Raw genomic sequence first — 21,989 nt, forward strand, 5'->3', positions numbered from 1 at the left:
AGCTGCGGATAAAAACAGCAACAATAGCGACAAATATGTTTTTCTCCGGAGGGAAAGTTCCACCAACAAACATGGATGCTCTTTTCCCTCCACCAGTCGACAATTATCTGGAATATTTGGATGTACGGTTTCTCCAAGCAGGTTTTTCCATTTGATGGGCCTTATTCTTCCCCTCCACTTTACCGTGCTCAGCTGGCAGGGCTCTCAGTCGTCACAACATCTCCTTTTAATGCCCCTGACAGGGGGTTATTTGCTCCCATATATGTTTTCTCTCCAATTACACCATGGCAGGCTGGAGGCTGCCAAACCCCGCCGCTGAGATGCTGATGGTCACCTCTTTGACTAGTCCTTCCTGCCTCCTGCACTATATTTTTCATCTTTTTAGATTCTATTAGAGAGGAGGACTCTCTCATTTGTCTGTCCTTGGTCCAAAGTGTTGTTTAACACCTGACAAGCGTCAGCACCAAAATGCCAACTACTATTTGGTGGGAAAGGTAATATTGGACTTCTATTCTCAATCTTTCCCTCGGGGTGTGTGTCTGGTCAGAACACGGTATAAACATTGTAAAATAAAAGTAGAAATATCCACAACGAAAAGCGTTTCAGTGTTTGTGTAACACTTTGGGATGTGCACTTTAATCGGTTAACCGTTAAGAACCGACCATTAAGAATTTCAACCAGTTAATACTACCAGTGAAAGGTTTAAATAAAATTTAATTTTTTTAAATATACATATATATTTGGCAAACACACTATTTGTTGTCAAAACTGGTAGACAAACTGTCTCCTACATGATAAGGACTGGTGTAGGCCTGGCCTTTTTATTTTAAGTTTCCACAGCCTGTTGTTAACGTGTTGACTATTTTTGAGCAGAAACGACACTTAGCATTTACACACGAGGCACAGCCGCGTAACTCATTAATTATTTCAAACTCCAGACACGCTGTCATCAGGTCTGGACAGGATATCATGTTTATTAAAGTTCTGCGTGCTGACCATCAAAGAAAGGTTGGCTGTAAATGTTTATTTACTTATTGTTGCTGTTGGATCACACGGCTATATGCTCACGTGTGTGCGTAAAGCGGACACTGGACTGTGTATTTATGTCTGTGGGCACGATTGTCGGTGCCACAGGTAGCTATGTTTGAGGATAATGATACATTTACCTCTTAGCTGTGTGTGAGTGTGTGTGTTTCTGCGAGTATTAGGGAGAGCGTGAATCAGAATGAGCGTGCATGATGGAGAGCTTGTTGTCGGTCTCCAACTGTTCTTTCTAAAGAAGACTTTTATCCAATCCAAAAAGTACATTTTAATGTTGTCAGTTAACTGGTTATTAACCATTAAGATTTATTAACCGTTAAGAGAGTTGGTTAACCAGTTATTAACCACTAACCGTGTCAGTTAACCGGTTATTAACCGTTAAGGGTGTCAGTTAACTGGTTATTAACCGTTAAGAGTGTCGATTAACTGGTTATTACCTGTTAAGGGTGTCGGTTAACCGGTTATTAACTGTTAAGAGTGTTAGTTAACCGGTTATTACCTCTTAAGGGTGTCAGTTAACCGGTTATTAACCGTTAAGAGTGTCAGTAACCCAGTTATTAACCGTTAAGAGTGTCAGTTAACCAGTTATTAACAGTTAAGAGTGTGGGTTAACTGGTTATTAACTGCTAAATGTGTCGGTTAACCGGTCCAAAAAAAATTCCAAATGCACATCCCTAGTATCACTGCAATGTGTTTCATGTACAAATTATATTCCGAACAAACAAAGAAGCTGCAGCCCAGGCTGACGGGGATTTAAATTAGCACACACACTTTCTTAATTATGTCAAAGTGTTCCAACGTGAATATTTAATACAGAGAACAATGCTAATCTTCGCCAAAACACATTAATTAGAATAATTTGCTCCGTTCTTTGTGGCTGTTTACAGCAATCAGGCTGATCAAAGACAAACTAAAATGATACCAAGGGACTGATTTCTCAAATCTACAACATGCAAACCCTCTGAATCAATAGAGCAAAACAGACAGCATTTGTGAGTATAGCTTTAAGCTAAGTGGGATGCCAAATGCAAAGGCTGCCATTGATACCACAATGAAAAATGCATGATTTCAGAGAGAGCGCTCTTTTATCTACAAGGCAAGATCAATAGTGGGAAGGGGTTATGGAATCAAAGTTGTTTTGCTGATGCAGTAGTTAACTGACACTCTTAAAAACATCTGAACACTATTAGAGAGAACAAAGCGCGCTAAAGCAAAACTGGAGGAGAGTAAGGTGAAGTTCTGTGGGTTGGTAAACTTTCTTTTCACATGCAGGAAGGAGAAATCAAACACTGAGTTTACAGGGCAACAGGAGTCACATTCATTTACCACTGACAAGGTCTGCGCAGGATCAGAGATGCACGTCTTTGTTTCTTGGCTTGAACTACAGTAAAATATAAATAACAAATTGTGAGTCAAAAAGATGCTGCATTTGTTTTAAGACAAAGACGGGGCGCTCGTCTTCTGTTCTTCTGAAAAACAAACTCTCTAATCATCTAATACGGTGAAAACTGTAGTGCTTACAAAGAAACAAAACCAAAGTACAGTACAACATGACAATCGCCTCACTTATGACCCAACAAATATCAAAAGCAGTCTTGCCCGTACTGTTCTAAAATAAATGCCCTGGCCCACCCTCGCACAACATCCGAACATTGATTTCAACACGATGCTGACAGAGCTAATTATTCCGTAATTCAAGCCTCGCCTCCGTCCTGACCTTCGCCCCGCGAGCGGACTGAGGAAGAGCCAGCAGCTTTCAGCAGAGGCTTGGGCCTGTCTGGCCTGAGAATGTGACAGGAGATAGACAGAGGAGAGAAAGAGAGGGTCACAGGACGGAGGAATAGAGACACGAGAGAGCGAGACAGAGGGGAGGATAGGAGACACAAAGAGCGAGGGAAACATGAGAGAGAGAGGCAATGAAAGTGAGTGAGGATGAGTGACAGGGCGAGGATTCGTCACAGGCACGGAGTGAAGGCTCAGGCCACAGAGGGACCTGGTGAGAAAGCTAACAGATAGCAATCTGAGTTATCACTCCGTGCCACGGCTAACAGCTAGCAGCTACCCTGTCACCGCTGCCTAAACAAGCCCAGTGTTTTCATCTCCATATACACAACGCGGCACTCTGTCTTTTCTTCTGATGGAGATAAGATGTATAAATTATGAGCAGCTGACAAAGTCTACTCCAGCGCCCCCGGCGTCTCATCAATCACTAGCCTGTGTGTCAGCAGGTAACTGACGTGGCCCCCGGAGGCACAGCCCCCTCTTTAGGTGTGTTTTTGTGTGTGCAAAAATGTGTGTTTGCAACCGTGCAATTGGGCTTTGGTACATGTTTGAGTATTGTGTGTGTGTGTGTGTGTGTGTGAAGGTTGTGTGAACAGCTGATTCAGTCTAACTCCACGCTGTAAGAGACAAAAGGGGAAAAGGGAAACACACAACTTGCGAACAGCAGCCAAAAAAATACAACAAAAACAACTCCTGACTGTGTGTGCGTGTGTGTGTGTGTGTGTGTGAGAACTCAAGGTTTTACTGGTTTACCTGGAGGTTATCTGATCGACTCCAAAGAGAAAGCTAAATGCTAGAAAGAAGGAGAAGCGTGAAGGACTGAAAATAGGCAACAACAAAAAGAGACAGAAAGAGTGCGGGCTTTCTGGGTGGAGTCCTGACGGCCTCAGACGACCGTAAGGAGACCACCCAGTGTGATTTTTGGGGTATTAACAATTTTCCACAAACGTTAGTTTCCTGTGTCTAAACAAAAAGCACAGTCCGGGCCTTTACATGACTGATACGCACGCAGAAATACAGTTTAACTGCATTTTCTGGGTGCCGAATTCCTGTTTCACAGACATTATAAATGGCAACACTTCTGTCTTTAATGCATCATCGCTAAAGTGAGCAACATAATTACACTGTGTGTCAGCAAAACAGCATAATTACAAGCTACAAGTTGTCAGTGTCGGATTTCACAACGTTCCATTTACAGGCAAATCAAAGTCCTTTCACTGCTCGCGCTTACAAGAATTAAGGCCTAATTTTATAGCAATAATTACAAGCTGAGGTGTCCAAACAGAGCAGCTTACACAGGAATGAAACACAATTAATGAAATGAAAGCAAATTAAATAGACAGGTATTTTTGCTTTTAAAGTAGATTCAAATTTTTTGCCTCGAGCACCCGCATGATCATTTCAAAAGCGCCTGTTTTAGTTGAAATTTTCATTCAAGGACAGTTTATGTGCTGAGAAATAACTGCATTCATTGAAGCGCTCACTCCTCTCGGATGGATAACCTCGAACAACATCACCACTGCAAAATTACACAATGTTTGTGCACACGGCCCAAAGCAGGTAGCTGTTTGCTTGCGCACACCGTATCGATCCGCCGTCTTGAAGTGAAGTTCAAGAAGGGAGAGAGCGAAGCAGAGAAATTTTGACTCCCCACGGGGACGAGGAGAAACAGCTCATCTCTGCACCAAAGAGAAGGAGGCCTGTCATGTTTTGTGTGATGAGCTGAAAGAGGAGAGGAGGCCTGGAGCAGCGGGGTATTCCTTCCCCCCGTAAACAAACCTCCAAAAACAAACAGCTTCAGCCGACAGAGAAGGAGACGGGACGGTGAGACAAGAGAGAGGGGCAGACAGGTGTCAGGAAAGAATGACGTGTGACAGAGGGCAGTGAGAGGGAGGCTGGAGGAGATGAGAGGAGGAGCTGAAGACAAGGGTGTTTTCATGAAAGGAGCATCAGACTTGTTGTCTCCCTCTTTCTGGCCTGCTGGTTTGGATTCTGGAGCCATATTTTGATCACCCTGATTATGTACTATACAAAGTTAGCATTAGCATAAGAGCCATCTTGGCATCAGTGATCCTACTGTTTCGAGGGGGTTAAGTCCTGAGACACGTTATCTCCGAGAGAAAGAAAGAAGATGTCTGGAATCCAGCTGACAAAAGCACTCAGTCGTCCTGAAATCTGATGAGTCTGACAGGATGCGAGCCCATCTGATCCACTGCCGTCTCAATGTTCCCTTACAGGGGGCGGAGGCGGGGTGGGGGGGGTGGGACTGCTCTTCACCACACTTTTAGCACAGGTGTGATGAAAGTCAGAGCCGCCGCGGCTCGGGCCCGTCTCTCAGATTACCCCGAACACGTCTGGTGATGGACGCTGCCAGTTGGCAGGCAAAACTGCCGGGAAGAGATGCCCACAATGTGCCCTACCCATCTGCCCGACGGATGGAGACAGCATATCAGGTGATCCTGGGGGGATGCCTTTTATCATATCACATTAAATGTCTGGGCTTTGGGTTACAGGCGTAGGTCTTAACAAAATAACAGATAGATCCGACAGCAAATGGTGTGGTGAAACAAGGTCAACTCTGTCAGACTGTGAACATCTGTGGCACCTATGGGAGCCGTTTATCACCGGGAGGTTAAAGAGAACAGGGCACACAACAAGCTAAATGAATAGTTTGTCTGAATGGCTTTGCTGACACCGGCTACCACACAGTGCAGTACTTCCTGTATTCACTTCCTGTATCAGACTTGATGAAATGACAAACCTTTTTAACACATCGCCGGGAGAAGTTATTCTTTCACACCTAAAGTCTATTTGTTTGATCTGAATCAAAGGCCATAATTATTACAGTGTTGCATTTTGACTCGTTTGGTTTGTGTTCACACGGCAGCTTTTACCAGCGGACCAAGAGTCTTGATGCGCGAGGAAACTACGTTCTGATTGGTCCGAATTTCCCGAGGGGAAGTAAACAAAGAGAGAGAACAGGAAGAGCAGAATCGCAGACTTTAATGTTTTGTTGTCGGAGTTATTTTACTTTTAACCGACATTGTTCCACAGCTTGATCAGTCCATTCTCCTTTAGTTTTTCACTCTACAGTTTGAACACTGCCGCCTGGCTGTCTCTGCTAAGTGCGAAATGGGCCGAGTCCCATCTTTCCTGGCAGACCATGGTCCTGCGGTTGGGTCCCCACTAGAGTTCGATGCATCTGTCCAAACGAACCAGATTTTTGGAGTAAAGTCTGAAAGTCCGGACAAAAGCCGCCAGGTGTGTAAGCACCCTTAAAGATTTATTTTAGAGACCTTTCAAGCTTATTGGCTCTGATTAAATCCGTAGACCGGTGTCTTGTTGTTGCCCAAAGACCTGTGGGTTAAAGCACAGTTCTCTAAAACGCATTGGCTCTGCGTGAATGGCTACCACCTTCACTGCCTGGTTTTTGAATCCTGTTTTAAAACACGTATTTTTCACTTGGCTTTTAGCTCAGTATGAGACTTATTTTTCTTATGGTTGTACTGCTATCATTACATTATTGTCCCCTTGTACTTTAACTGTGTCTTCGTGTTGTACTGTAGGGTTCAAGTCCAGGTACAGACCTAGCATGGAATCTGGGCTGTTAGCTGGAGAGGTGCCAGCTCCTTTCCTGGGCTCCTTCGAGGTGTCCTTGAGCAAGGCACCGAAACCCCCAACTGCTCGGGGCGCATTTCCACGTGCAGCCCCCTCACTCTGACATCTCTCCATTAATGTAGTCCATAGAGTCCTGTTTGTGCACGTCTTCTTCTTCTTCTTCTTCTTCTTCTGGCGTTGCGTATTTTGGATTGTACATAAGTCTGGTATGGTGTTGCTTTTTAAATGTCCTTTATAAATAAATTTGGATTGGATTAGAATATATTTCTCATGACTGGTAAAAGTGCACAGAGGTCGGACTTATTCTAAAAGAGGCGCTGAGATTCTGTCGGCCTGGAACTGAACACAAACTGCAAATAGACACCGAGTGAAACAGTCAGAGGTTAGAACGCGTTTGATAACCATCGAAAGCTGCAAAGAATTCGAAGCTAAATATACAAAGAGCTTAAAACTCTTTGTTTCAGAATTTAAAGGATTCACATATTCTACTTTAATCACATATTTCTGCCAAAGGAAGCTCGTCTCTTTCCTCTGGACATCAAAACACAACAAAGATGATAAATTCTCTGCATACATGTGACACTAAAACATTGTGACATTAACAAGCTTCACCCACTTCACTGTCCATCTGTGCCCTGTAGCCCTACGCCAATCCTTCACAGCCCTCTCCAACACTCCCATGAATGACAGAAGAATGCAGCCCGAGTGTCACTTGACCCCTCTGCCCCCGCGCTGACCTCTGGCGCACCCTGGGCAGCCCTCACCCTTTCATATATTTCCACCGCTAAACAAGAATGTCTCCCTCTCCTCCTCTGTCTCGACTTAATTTCCTCTTTTAGCGCTGTCCAATTCTCCCACCACCCTGTTCATCACCCGGCTTCTCTCATCCTCTCCCGCTATTCAAAACTCGAGAAGGGAGAGAAAAAAGAGCGAAAAACGCCTCTTCAGCAGCAGAAAACACCGGGACGAGAGGCTATTCAGAGTGCGGTTGTTGGGAGAAAAAGGGGGCTGCTGTGTTTGTGTGTAGATTATAGATGGATGCATATGAGAGGTGCGCATTGTGAGGGTACACTTCAAAGTTATATAGGAACAGAAGGGCTAAATAGTCTCTTAAATCTCTCAAAGAACAATTTAAGAGGCTGCGCAACTGAAGCGTGAGACTGATTTCACATCACAGAGACTATTATGCAAACTTTAGACGAGCTGAACATTTGGGCCAAATGCAGTAAAGGCTTTTATTTGCCTTCGCACAAGTTCAGTGCTCTTTAAAGTGCCTTCCTTAGGCTAAATGCGTGTGCTGCTGACATTGTTGAAACTGTATGTTCCCTCTCTGTCACTCAGACGTGAGGCTCCTGACAGGCTAAGCCCTTAATGCACCAGATTTGACTGGTTAATCCTGTGAAAAACCCTCCTTTTTGTCTCTCAGGTGGAAAGGTCGCACAGCCGGCACCTGCCTTCCTTCAACCCTACAGTATTCCTCCGGTCTTAGCCTCCAACCTAAACATGCTCCGGCCCCTCATCATTGGCCTCTCTGGCCCCTCCGCAGCCGCCTTCCCCACCCGCATGCATAAGCTACAAAGCTGGAGGTGTCAAGACTACCTGTCTCAACAGACACCCCCCCACCCCCCCCCCTGCCTGACCTGCGGATAGCCCTCAGGGACATTAATTATAGAGTAGTTTGACTTGTTGAGAGGGAAGAGACAGACAGACAGAGGGAGAGAGAGAGGGAGCAGGAAAAGATAAATGCAGAGATGTTGTTACAGAAGCTGTCACCTCCTAATCATGTCATCCTGCTGTACAGAGGTGATGCTGAGGTTTTACTCGATCAGGTTTCCCATTCATCATCAGGGCTGGTTGCTGCTGGTGTTGGAGTGAAAATGTAGAAAGGTAACTCTCACTTTCCCACACAGTTCAAATTTATACATGGGTATGTCCAAACATGACTGTTTCTTTTTGTCAATTAGCCAAAGCATGATTGAAGTTTAGGCTAAAAGACTGTGTTTCTGTTAAACTCACACCTGGAAAAAGTCGCCGTCAGTCAAAGCTGGTAAAAAGCTCTGTAATCAATTGGAGCAATAATGTTTGAAATTGACGCCATAGCTGTGGAGAAAGTTGTACAGCTTGTGGTTTCGCCCATTCTTCATTACAACAACAACAACTACAACACCCAGCATGCATTGCGCCCCTTTGTAACGTTTTCCAGTCAAGGACATTGATCGCTACCGGCGATGGCTCAGAGCGGTACAGAATCTGAAATATGACCGGTGGGTCGTCTAAAAAATCTTCGGGTCTGCAGTCTACATTTCAAACCTGAACGAGACATGACATCAGGCGGGTGTTCTAGATTCAGGAAGTGTAGTTTAGCAAGCTCCCTGGCCTCCACCAGATGAAGCGTTTTACGTAGTCTGGCGGAGGTTTTCCAGGGCCCATTGGAAAGCGGATAGCGTCCTCCAAAGGCACTGAGCCAAACTGCATTTCTTTTATACCATAATGGCATTAGCTCCCCATAATAGCATGATAGGACTGAGGTTGAAAATCGGCGAACTGGCCCTTTAAGTCATCTTAAACATGTTTAATTCATTAGCTTGTCCTTTGAAATACCAGCTTTAGATAATGTGTACATGCATTGGATCAGGCAAAGATAAAGTGTTTCAAAGCTAGATGTTCTGTTTAAGCATCACTTAAGAGGAGCTCACAATGGCAGCATGCATTCAGGGCTGTGCTTGCAGGCAAAAAAAACCAAAACATGGCTGTGCGACAAAGTGACACTTCTTTTAAGATATGTGTGGACAGCGATGTCTACTAAACAAGCGCGGATAGACAGTGAACTGCCACCATGTGATCAGAGCGATCTGTCCAAACAAATGGAAGCTCCTCTTGTGCATTACCGCGTTAGATTAGACGCCGCTCGGTCATTTGATTCCCCGCCGTCTCGACAGCTCCCGTTTCTAATGGACCGAGTGGGATTTCAGCAAAACGCAAACTAGGGAGAGGTCAACGTGTTTGAAGGTTACCCCTGTCGGGGAATCAAAATAAATAACGTTCAGGTGTGCTATTCTCTGTCAGGTGAGTGTCTTAATGATGCCAAGTTAACACATACTAAATAACAGTGTCTCCCTACGCACTGACAGCCTCAGAAATAATTGACCAGCGTGCTCCAAACGGAGACGCAGTAGGCAGAGAATTCAATCCTGCAGCTGACAGAACCCATTGAGCATGTCACTAGATTTTGCATTATACACAAAGCAATGTCAGGTCAGGGATGCGGCCTCCTGCTAGTTATTTGCGATTGCATCTCTGAGGGTAAATTACCTGGCTCGCCATAATATGGTCTAGTTAACTAATTTCCTGACAGCCACTGTCTCATAAGAAAAGTCTCAGATTTACAGCCTGTCAAAAGCATGATGGACTGTTTTTTTTCTCCTCCTTTCTTTTCTCCGAATGCTTGGCAGCCTCTCAACTAAGAGCTCATATTCAATATCCTCTCTCGGTGTGCCGAGGACATCTCTAATTCCAGACAAAGACGCACGGCTGAAAATGAACAAAAAAGAAACATAACCTTATTATGTTTGAAGGCGAGCGGGAGTGTGTCATTTCATCCACAAGTTCCCATGCAAAGAGGAGCGCAGCTACGGGGGGCGTAAAGCGGTGGAACATATAAAGCTCTCGGTTAGGAAACAGGGAAATCCATTATCCTTTATCCTTTCGACCTCCGCGCATTGACAAGCACACACATACAGTATATGGTGTCCTGTCATGTTGTTGTTATACATGTGTAAATCATTCACTTTCTGTCAGAAAAGAGGCTCCGACAACAAAAACCTCACCTCAGCCAACGGGGTCACGGGGAAACTGAATCCCAGCGCAGACAAAGCAGAGTTTTACCTGCGAGAGCTCGGCCTGCCACAAAGATGACAATAGCTCAGTGATGGTGTGAAGACTGCCTTTAAGCTATGCTGCACAGGGGAAACAATACACTCCCCCCCCCACACACATCACACCATGGAGCTCCACAGTGTCTGTTTTAAAGTTCACAATGCTGCACCGAGGTCTGCCTACCCCTCTTCTTTCTCTCTGTGTTCCCATTCAGCCGGACGGTGTGGCCTATCATCGTCTCCACAATGACAGTAGGTGGAAACGCTAGCTTTCATTACACAAAGTATAAATAGTGTAATCTATCAGCCCTGCCAATCAGGATGATTGATTATGGGCTGTCAGGGAGGAGAGTGACACATTAGAAAAGTTTGGTTAACAATGCCTGTAGCTGGTGCGGGGCTGCTGCCACCCAGCCCAGTGATTAATGTGTTGTCAGCCTGTAATCCCACACCCACGCTTAATGAGGCAAGAATTTATCATCTCGGCGGAGTGGCAGATGTCAGGGGGAAAGGAATCCAAGTGGCTGGAAACAATATACTTTTTCTAGCCCGCGCTTGACATGTCTGACAAGCTCGAAAAACCACAAAGAAGGTCTGTGTAAGCACAAACTTCAGCGGAGGGACTTTCAGCTCCGGCTGCGTCCTCTGTCGCTGCTGAAAGAGGACTCCATCTCCATGAACACTGTAGGGTGGAACACACACAACGTGTTAATGGATTACAGCTCAAATGATCCAGCAAACTGTTGGGGGCGGGGGGAGTCACATGGCACCAAAAACATATACAGTTTCACACAAAGTAGTGCAAACTTTCACAACGCTCAAACAACTGTATCCAGATTTTAAGCCCCGACATTCATTAGCTGTTTTATTAACATCTGCATGTCATAAACAACAACAACTTTACTTGAATTATCTGATACAAATCTGAGAGTGAATTAAAGCGAAGCCGCCTCGTGAGGGCGCACATGACAATCAACTTCAAAGCAAAGTAGAAACGCGAGCGCTGAAATAGTGATTAATGTGCGCTGTCAACATCAACTAAAAGAGACAGGCAGAGAAATAACTGATCTCTTTGAGAGATTTAAAGTTTGGCACATTTCTGTGGAAACACCCGGTGGGGTAGGAGGGAGGGAGGGAGGGGGGGGAAGATAGATGGATTTCTTTTTTTTTTAGAGCAGAGAAAACACTAAGCCAGCTGTCTCTCATTAGGCTAGCAGCATCTTCCTGTCACCGAAGAGACCAACAGGGAGGATTAGCTCTGATTGGACTGATAGGCCAACGCACTGGGAAGCTGCACTATGTAATAGCTAAAAGCATCATTCGATAAGAAGTGCAATTGAAGAGTTGCCTTAGTGGCGATCATGTTGTTGCTACAGTACATGTACGGGGACTGTGGAGTTTTGGAGCCGCTTGGCATTTAATGAAAGACGGATCAGTTATAGAGGAACATAAAGACTGTGAGAAGGAGCATGTGCTTTCCTTAAAGCCCCCCTCCAGTGAAAATAAAGTGTTTAACCTTGTAAACATCTCCATGTTGTGTTCTTCATGTGCTACAAGACATATCAGGGACAACATAAGCAGTCATCTCCATGGCTGGGCCTGTCTGCTTTTAAACTGCAGTGTACCAAGGACAGGCTGAACAACACGTTTTCAGATTGGCAGGTTTGTGACGTCACAAACCTAAGGTGCCAATCCCATTAATGGACAGGGTGACGCTATGCATATCATTATGTGCAACCTATGGCAACCACTTCGGCGATGTGCGAGCCAGCTGCAACCGTCATCGTAATTTTTGCAAACTCACTACTGACTACTAACGTTAACGCTACTACTACTAATTACTACATTTCAAGCTATCTTAAGCCTAGACATCCGTGTCCGCTGCGACCTCTGGAGTTGATCTTGCCCACTCAAGTCAATGCTTGTGTTACCACAGCACGCAAAAAATACGCATTGAGTTTATTTATGACGGAGGCCGCTTCAAGCACGCGTCAAGCTGAATGGAGCAGATCGTTCCAAACAGGACACGAAAACAGCATAGAGCATTCAGTTATTTCAAAATAAAACACCATGTACACACTATCATTTTTACATCCTATCACCATGGACTCACCTGTGGTAGGAACACAAAATCAAATGACAATCAAATTTGTGTTGCTCTGTTTTAACATTGATGTTATCGCCTGATTTCCCAATTCCCGCATGATTATGTGGTTCTCCTGCGTTCTCGCGAATCTAGTTGCTTGTGCCAGCGCTCTGCTGCGCTGCAGACCAGAAACGCCTGCAGTGGGCTGTCTGACGTACCAGAACCACAGCGAACAGATGCGGCAGACACGGATCCTGTAGAAGCCAGGCTTAAGTTTCAACAAGTTGCCACTAAACGATGGCAGAGACGTGTTTTTTTTATATATCAGACACAATTTATTATTTCAAGTAGGGCATATTAGCATGACTGGAGCTAAAAAAGTGCACCTAAATAGTGTTCAATGATACTACGAGGTGGATTTGTGTTATTTCTCTGTAGTTTTCTGTCTTAGAAGGAACTTTTAAAAGAGCATAAGCCAATAAAAACTTCCCAAAGGCGAATAAAGGCTCTAGTTGGAACATGTGTAAAAAGCAAAGCTTTGTAGCGTGCAAATCCCAGGCACTCAATATTATTACACTAATAAAACCTTAATAAAGACGTACACATTACACATAAAATGGGAAAAGTTCTGTGAACAATCACATGATTTGTCAAAGTTATGAAAACTTTTTTTTTTATCAAAATGGGAGAGGGAGATGTCTCATTATTGCCGGCCAGATTTGGCCTGCTTCCTGACAGGCCTCAAACTCCACCGCTGAACACGAGAGACGTCGAGACAACAAATGCTTCACCACAGAGGCGTTCCTCCTCTGTACTGGATGCCAACAGAAGGAGAGGAAAATCAGTTAATGCAGCGCGGCCACTTGAGTGTCTCATAAAAGCCCTTGCAAAAACACATGTTTGTTTTTATGCTCTGCGTTTTGCCAAAAAGTGAATAATACATCTATCAATTTTTTTTTTGTTGCATGCGAGAATGACGTGACACTCGGGTCATGCACCCCGTGTCTCCAGGCTTTGAATGAGGCAATAAATCAATCTTGGCGTTATTACTTACAATTAATTGTGCTTTAAAGTTTTACAGTGTGTTTATGATATGCAGGGCCTGGATGATTTATGTGGACAGCATGAGTCACTCCCTCTAATTGCTGTTGTTTTCCCAGCTTATAACCCCTGCGTGACCTTTCAGCTCGCACTGCCAGAACGCTCCGAACTGGGCCCGTCGCAGAAACACATGCGCTCACCACAGATACTGACAGACAAATACGCATACCTGAGAGATTGAACATGTGGCTCCCTGGAAATATGTGACGCAAACACGCGCTGTTCTTCGTCCATCATGCAAACTAAACACGTCCAAACAATTATAAACAGCTGTTTTAACATTTTGGATATGTTGTCATGGAAAGACGGAGAACAGCGGCGTCTCAAGTGATGCAATTAGCAGATAACATGACATTATGTAAGACGAGGGGAGAGAGCATAATTTGAGAGCAAGCAGATCACAATATGTCAGAGAGTTTATTAGTCGTAACATAAAGCAGGCAGGCGCTCGGTGTGGTTACACTTTGCCAACGACTTGGACTCAATCCGCAAGTGCTGTCCTCATTCGACCTACTGTATACACATTGATATAGGAATGTGTCATGGGGAAAAAAGGAGACAAATCCGGGCTGTGTATGTATAATAGCTGGTGGAAATACAGGATCCAGCAAAGAGGGTAATAAACTTGCCTCAACAGCAATCTGCTGGGTTACATTTCCTTCCCCTGTTGAGAACCATATTCTCCGAGTTTCCTCTGAGGACACATTTGTTCAGTAAAATGATTCAGCAAACCCACTGAAGGCGCATTCACAAAGCGCTATATTGCACGCTGTTTGTTATGTGTGAGAGCTTCGGGGAAGTCATAACTCTCGAGCACAGAGATGAACGTGGCAACATACTTTACAGGGTACATTTGAGACTTGAAGAGGAAGCAAAAACAAACAGACCTATAGCAAAATGCCTCCCCTTGTTTCTGGAGTTGCACTGCAGGAAAAAAAAGAGAAGCCACAATCGTGCATCACATAATGCACAATCATGGGGCTGAAACCGAGCAGTCTATCTTCGATTTGGAATGCTTCCTTCGGTGCAAACTTAAAATGAACCGCTGTCTGCAGCAGAGTAAAACAGGTTAGTGTCTGGGGAAGAAAAAACTGAACTGAAAAGATCCACTTGAGGACTTTCCTGGCTCTGTCACTGTCAATTCCCTTGAAGAACCGTTACCCTGTGTGCAGAGGCTCATGGGACCCGGGAGCTGGCTCAAGCCACCCTGCAATGCAGTCTGCTTTACATTATACGCAGGAGGATGTGGGGGGGAAAAAAAACTTGTGCTCATGCTCGAAAATCAAGTCAAATTCTTGGTCCAGGCAAAATCTAAGTGACATCCGAGGAACATTTATACCCGCTGACGTAGCTACCAAGCTGTGCTTCAAGAGGGCGACTATGGAGTTAGTTCATTCACTGTGAAACACTCTTAAACATGTGGCATGGAGTAAATGTTATTCTACCAGTTAAATTTGCTACGCACTTTTTTTTATTTTTTTTAGCAGAACTTGGGATGTGAAAACAGAATGTGCTGTCACAGTGTTTTGATAGACATGGCCAGTTTAACCCAAGGGTTCGACAGCATAATGCGGGCTCCGTGGCAGAGCGGAGGGAGGTGGAGGAGGAAGCCGGGCCAAAAAGCACCACATGTATTTTTCCGAAAGCAGCCCGACGCAGTCCAAATGGCTCTACGTGGTTTAACGCCGTTTCATTCCATGACCTCTAAGTCCTCAAAGAGAATTATCACATTATAGCATTCCAACACGCCCAATTTCCCAAAATACAGCTCAAGGCTCCTCCACTCCAACTCTGTTTAGTGTTGTGGTTTTGGGAAAACACTTCAGTCAATCCGGCTGTTTTTTTTTTAAATATCATTTTTGTTTACTTCAGGTATTTATATCGTTTTTTCTTATTGTCTGGTCTTTGTCGAGTTAGTCGTCCTTTCCTCTCAGAAATGCAATAAAACAAAAGCCCAGAAGGGGAAATTAACACGCTGTGACTTTGAAGCAAACACAGAAACATCTAAAGAAGAGCTTATTGTTACCCACTTATGGTGTCAAACCTACTGGTGGTGCATGAACACACGAGATAACAATTATGAAGCAACAACACGCGAAGATGGGAACTGTATTTTTTTGTGTTTCCATTTAACGAGCAAACAAATTTAAACAGACTTTTAAACTATTGCAAAAAAGAAACTTAAACAGGCCGGACTAATTCGGAATCTTTTTAGAAGACTGCTATAAGCTGGGTCGAGATACACGTACGTGTTTGTGTAACTGCTAGTAAACAGAGTAGAAGTAGGGCTGCACGATTATAGCCAAAATAATAATCACGATTATTTAATAACTTTAGGAACACATTTTTTTATCGTACTTTCACATTTAAATAATCAGAGCAACACTTTCAGTTCCACTTTGTGCTACATTCAGGCTCATGTACAAACTTTGCATCAAGACTTAACATTAACTTTATCTGAATTTGATGCATCTTCGCATTGGTGCATCATGGGTAATTTCAGTGTGTCGTTGAGAGTTTGATGGATAGGCTGTTGGATGTCTCACTTAACGCTGGACAAGGACGGGGATAGCGACGTTATTCCTCTGGGCCTTCATACACTCATCATACTGCACTTAGTGGTGTTTTTTCAGGTGGTGGAACAAGTTAGTTGTGTTGCTTTGCGGCGCAGACACACGTTTCATGCACTCTTTGCATATTATGTTTTCTAGCCTAAAGCTCCTGTGAGGAGTTTTTTTGCTGGTTATGAAACAGACTGAAAGTTCCTCACAGCAGCTTTAACATCACTCGCCCTAAACCCGAAATACCTCCAAACAGCCGATGACAAGCCGTTTTTGGGGGACCAGCTCGTGGTCTAGGATGCTAGTTTAGGGAGCGCTGGATTTGATATGCAGCAGAGTTTTCTACGGGTGGAGCACGCATTTTAAACGTCCATATTATTTGTGCAGCCCAAAGGAGAAAAGGTTGCATCTGACCCATTCATAATTTTGCAAGTTTTAGTGGGGTTTATTTCATGTCAGATAGTAGTTTTATGATGTTAAGAGACAAATTGAAACTGATGCAATGATTCTACCTGCAGAGAGGGCCAGCTGATCTGTCAGAAAGTCACGTTTCTTCATAACGTAACTAATGCAATATTTGAAAGTACACATAAAAATACATTTATGGTACAATCAAATAAATATTTGTCCTGCAGTGATCGTTTGACTTTGTGACGTGAGGATATGTATTTTCTAAAGGCTGCAACTTTTATTTAATTCTGCAATTGCAAATGTCATCACAGGCTTTGTATGTGCGTGTGTGTGTGTGTGTGTGTGTGTGTGTGTGTGTGCGCCTTTTCCTGCCAACAACCAGCCATCGACTGTCTGGTTGTGATTCAGTCGACATGGAAAACATTGGAAGCGTATGAAAAGTTACGGCGTTCCGATTGTGCTAAAGACCAGAACTGTTTTATCAGAACCATGTGGCGCCGCTCGGTGCCATGGCGTAATGGCATGATTGAAACGGAGTTACAACTGCGGTCGCAATCCGCTCCGATATGACTCAGGAGAGGTCTCCAAAGTTCAGCGCTGTCGTTCTCATAGCGAGTTCATTAACTATTCCAATGCATACATCATGCAGGGGGAATGATCTGATAGAAGGGGCTCTTACTTTAGATTGATGCTGTCATAAGTGGGCATGTTTCGCTGGAACCCTGCTGCCGTTTCTATGGTTTGAATTTATCCACTGTAAACAGTAGGAAGGAGATTTGTCATGTAAGGCCTTAGAGGAAAAATAACAGAGGGGAGAAAACTTAAAAAGACACACCCAAAGTCAGATACTTCCAATAAATAACCTTCTGAATCAAATCTGCGGGCCTGTATTTTTTCCCTCAAGTACTCGCACTAATTGAGACTCAAATAGCACAAGCGACAGAGAGACAGCTAATTACCATTCTTTGTAATGAAGCAAATGGCAGACGGTGTACCACGAGCCACTGTTACGAGCAACACCCTGCTGTAGCGGACATAAAAGCAAACACAAATATCTAATTACGCCATCATCTCTCCCCGCGCTCCTCTTCTGCTGCAGACGTTTCGTTAATTGGTGGCCCGAACTATCGGTCAGCTTACAATCACTCTGATGATGTGGACAATTAGAGCCGGGAGGTACTCATGGCTCATCAAGTCTGTGGTAGCTGACGCATCACATCTCATCTACCTCAAAAGTAAGGGAAGTGCTGCTGTGACATGGCCCAGGCTAGACAGACGGGGATACATCCAGCTGCTCGTAAGGAAATGCGTACAGGACAGTAGTGGAAATACTGCGCGCAATGTGTTTTCATCAAAGCTGTAACCTTTTACTTTGCATAGGGAATAAATAAACATATACAGCAGGTTCAAAGACACAAAAACACACACATCATGTCAGCAAGAATCAATGATTATCTCTCCTTTCATCTGAGGCTGTGGCGACAAAAGCAAACATTTCCTTTCCACTGACAAGCTATGTAAATAACATCTTATAAAGATGACTGCCAAAAAGCATTGTCGAGGTCCTTAGCTTCTCTTTATACGAAGAGGATGATCAGTGTTTTCATTCCACTCCTCTCTATCTACCAAACAAGCCGGGCTGAGGTTAAATTATCTCCGTGTTATGCTTTCTAGCATGAAGAATCAAGAACAAAGCAGAGCATGAGCTGACGCTGAAAGAGTGCACATCTTATTGTCTGCAACAATAAATATTTTCTTTCTTTGCTGCACTTTTAAACCCGACATCGACTCACATGCATCTGATTTGTCACTGGATGCCTTCCCTCCAGCTAATCTCGCTCCATTTTTACCTCCTAGGCTCACTGTCAGCGCCCAAGAGACCTTGAGACAAAGCTTAGCTGATCCGAACAGTAAATATTTCATGACCTTACAATTACACGAAATCAAATCTAGGCAAAAGCAGTTCATTCATATTGCATTATCAAAGGGGAAGAAGAAGAAGGAGGGAAACACGGGGGTGAAGCGGGTGTATCTATGAACCTCCCGAACTCTAATTAGTCTGTGTGGCCCCAAAACAAGAGAGGGAGGAATAAGTGCACGGGCTCGGGATAATTAAGCGATTGTGAGCGGCGTGTACGTGAGCTGTCACTCCGATCGCCAGCCATGTCACACTTGGCAACACAAGCGCGACCGGACAGCCGCCCGTCGTCTTTGATCTGGGCTCACACATACGGAATCAGGTCAGGCCGTGGTCACACACATTTACACACATACAACACACACATACGAGCACTTGAAGCGATGGTAAAGAGAGACTCTTTGTAAAGGGCCACAGCGCTAAGACCTGTGTAAAGGGAGAGTGACAGTCAAGCAGGGAGGGATAAAGGAGGAGAATAGAGAAGGAAAGGGATGAATGCGGTGAGAAGACTTCAGAGGGATTTCTACTTAAAACAAAGTAAAAAAAAGAAAGAAAAGAGGGAGCGAACTTACAGCGTCCGACTTGGGTTTGACCACTTTCATGAACGATCCTCTCGCCTGTGCCTCCATCACCTCTTTTCTGGTGACTTTCCTGGTGTCCAGAAACTTCAGCTGGGGCAGCTTGTGCAGAACAAAGTACCTGTGAGAGAAAAAAAACAACAACAACTTACGCCTGGCCCACATTAAAAGATTTTTAAAATCTTAACAGATGTTGAAAATGTGAGAGACCCCACACATGACAATATAATCATAGATAAAAGTTTTGCTCCTATTGTTTGTTGAGAGCACTGATATGACCCAGCACACCACACACTAACAGATTCAGTCACAAACTCAAAATCTCGCGAAACTCTTGCGGTCAAACGAGACTTTAGAGTAAACAAACATGGCGGACGACGGGCAGAAAGAATTGGCGATGACAGTTTTGGGACTTTTTACTGAAAATTCAGGAAGAAAAAAGAACAAACTGTGGATGAAGTGGTGGAGATGGCGTGAACATGGGCTGCACGTGTTACTTTATGCTCAACATTTGCTTTTGTTGCCATGGCTGCGATTGTTGTGCTTCTTCCTTCTTCAGTCAGCTTGCTTCCCCATTAGCTATTGTTTTATTCCTCGTGACAATCCACAGAGTGCGTGCTCGGCTGTCGGAACTCCGCATTTCAACCCTAGCTTTGCAGGACGTAACAGTGCATGCATCGGCGACCTCCGTGAACGTCGGCCGTCTCAGCGCTAACTGTTAGCAAGCTAACTTTACGTTAACAGGTTTCCTTTGAAACAAGCCTCATGTGTGGAGTGCTTGGTAACGTTTGCCCAATGGGGCAATAAAGAATGAAGTTACCCGAGTCTATTGATAACATGGTTTAAATGCCACAACCCCAACTTCAGCAGTTTATCAACAAATTTAAAGTGAATCGCACCTCATGCATGTACATTGAAGCTACAATCTAAGTGTATCTTTGTAAATCAATGAAAAATCTTCAGTTTGAAGTTACAATCAGGCGTGAGGTCTCCTGTAGGTTTCATCTTGGAGTTTAAGCAAAAATTAGGATAATAAACAACTTTGCAGGTTATGGTTTTGCTAGCTTATCGGGAAAATGGACGAGACGAGATGAATGCGACCTGACGAAAACACGCATCAGAAACACAACACTGTGTGACGCAGGATGTGAGGCCCCGGGTGTTAAGGGAGTATTTTCAGCTATCATCGGGGTTCGCCCCGCACAACAGGATAACGGATCTTAAATATCTAACATGTTTAATATTTACGATTTGAAATCGGTGCAGCCACGGCAGCCTTCACTCTTAACGTCCCTCACACCACAGGAACATCTGGAGAGCTCATCTTTATAAGCATGAAAAAAATCGTGACTTTGCTTACGATTGTCAGAAGGGGGAAATCTGGCCCCAAAAATTGCCCCAATTATCTTGTAGCATGTACCCCGCTTTAAACAGTGCTGTATTTCTTTCAAAGGTCTCCTTATAGGCCTGCTCTTAACAAAGAGACAAGCAGAGAATCTAAGGAAGTGTGTAAACCGTCATCGACTAATCAAACTGACACATTTTCTAATATGCAAATGCACGCATCAACTATAGTTGAAAGGAAGCCGTGTTTACTGAGATTTAATGGTGATGCAGATTTAATGGTGATAGTTTCTTGTATGTTATAACCTTCAAAGCCGATAAGAATAAGTACGACATATAAATAGCACGAAAGGAGATACAACCCGTCTGCCAGAGCTGTCATTCTGGCAGCATCACAGATATCTCTCTAAGCTTTCAGACACACTCTGTCTTTCATTGGGAGGGAGAGAAACGTCAAAAGATAATGGTTGGAATACATAGATGACAACAGATCCTTTCACAGGCAGGCAGGGATAGAGGAACCAGTATGTCAGGGCTGAGCCGGTAGCCAAAAAAAAAAAGAAAAAAAAGAGGACACGCATGCAGCACCTAAGTGGAGGGTGAGAAAGGACAGGGGGGGATATGGGCACAGACAAGACCTGTGCGCAAAGAGCCGTGACAAATTGATGATGGCGATGGCGATGAGGGGAGATGGCAAAGCCTGTGTCAAGTTTTCAACACCTGAGGATTATAAGGAAGGGATGCAGGGATCACGTTTAGACTGACAGGGAAGAGAAAATATCTCAAGGAAGAAAAAACGACAACAGGAAGAGAAAAGCTTATTAGCAAAAGAAAAACATGGCCGTAAAACACTTCTTATTGGAACATTATTACAGACTAAAATGACCTGCTCCTGACCCCCAATAAGAGCTTCCTTTTCCAGCACTCAAATCCAAGAGGCCCCCCCCAATCCCATCCCGTGTCCCCCTCCCTGTAAAAGGACTTTGTTCAGGGCATTTCCATGATGAAATGTGAAGATGCCCTTGGGAGACATGCAGGGAGGTCATTCTCCATAGGTAACCTACCATCACAGGGTCAGAGCAGATGACAAGGCTCTGTCAGCCAGTAGGGATATTAATGATTCAACCCCAACCAGAGAGGGAGGATAAGAGAGCACAGGGGGGATTGAGAAGGGGGGAGATGACTGGGGGGGAAAAAAGACTCAGGCTTTATTAAGTGTTCCCAAACACGGTGACAACAATAGGATTCTGTCCCTGGAGGTGGTTGTTGTAAAGTAAAGTTGATTAAAATGCACAATTTGGTGTTGGTCATAGGGATAATAAAGTTTCTATATGAAGTGCCTTATTGTTTTTTGAGTCTTTATGAAATAAACAGGATTTTATCAAGTAGAAACTTTGTGAATGGAGTTAAAGTAAATTGGATTGAAAATTGAAAATAGTTTTGTGGACGTGACTAAAAAATGTGAATGAGCAGTATTTCTTTTAAAGAAACTCTATCCTTTCTATTTGAATAGTTGAATTCCACCTTATTTAAAATGTTGGCTGTAAATTCCAACCACACAATGCACTCTATGTTCACTAGACATGCTTTGCACGTACTTAAAAAGATTAAAGAAGGTTACATAAACACTTAACAGGATTTATTTGAGAGTCATTTAACACGATTTCCATTTTA

The 21,989-nt window shown here is 44.0% G+C and overlaps 1 protein-coding gene across 1 annotated transcript in view; it reads right to left on the reverse strand.

Annotated features, from left to right (window-relative positions):
* lrmda (leucine rich melanocyte differentiation associated) overlaps positions 1-21,989 on the reverse strand; it is a 246,995-nt gene that overhangs the window by 61,027 nt on the left and 163,979 nt on the right. The window contains exon 5 of the mRNA XM_069659043.1: positions 18,966-19,092. Within this exon, the coding sequence (XP_069515144.1) occupies positions 18,966-19,092 (127 nt within the window). The remainder of the gene's footprint in view (positions 1-18,965; positions 19,093-21,989) is intronic.

This window comes from Semicossyphus pulcher, unplaced genomic scaffold (genome assembly GCF_022749685.1).
Source record: "Semicossyphus pulcher isolate SPU_LCO1_2020_fin unplaced genomic scaffold, fSemPul1.0.p SCAF_12, whole genome shotgun sequence".
Classification (NCBI taxonomy): domain Eukaryota; kingdom Metazoa; phylum Chordata; class Actinopteri; order Labriformes; family Labridae; genus Semicossyphus; species Semicossyphus pulcher.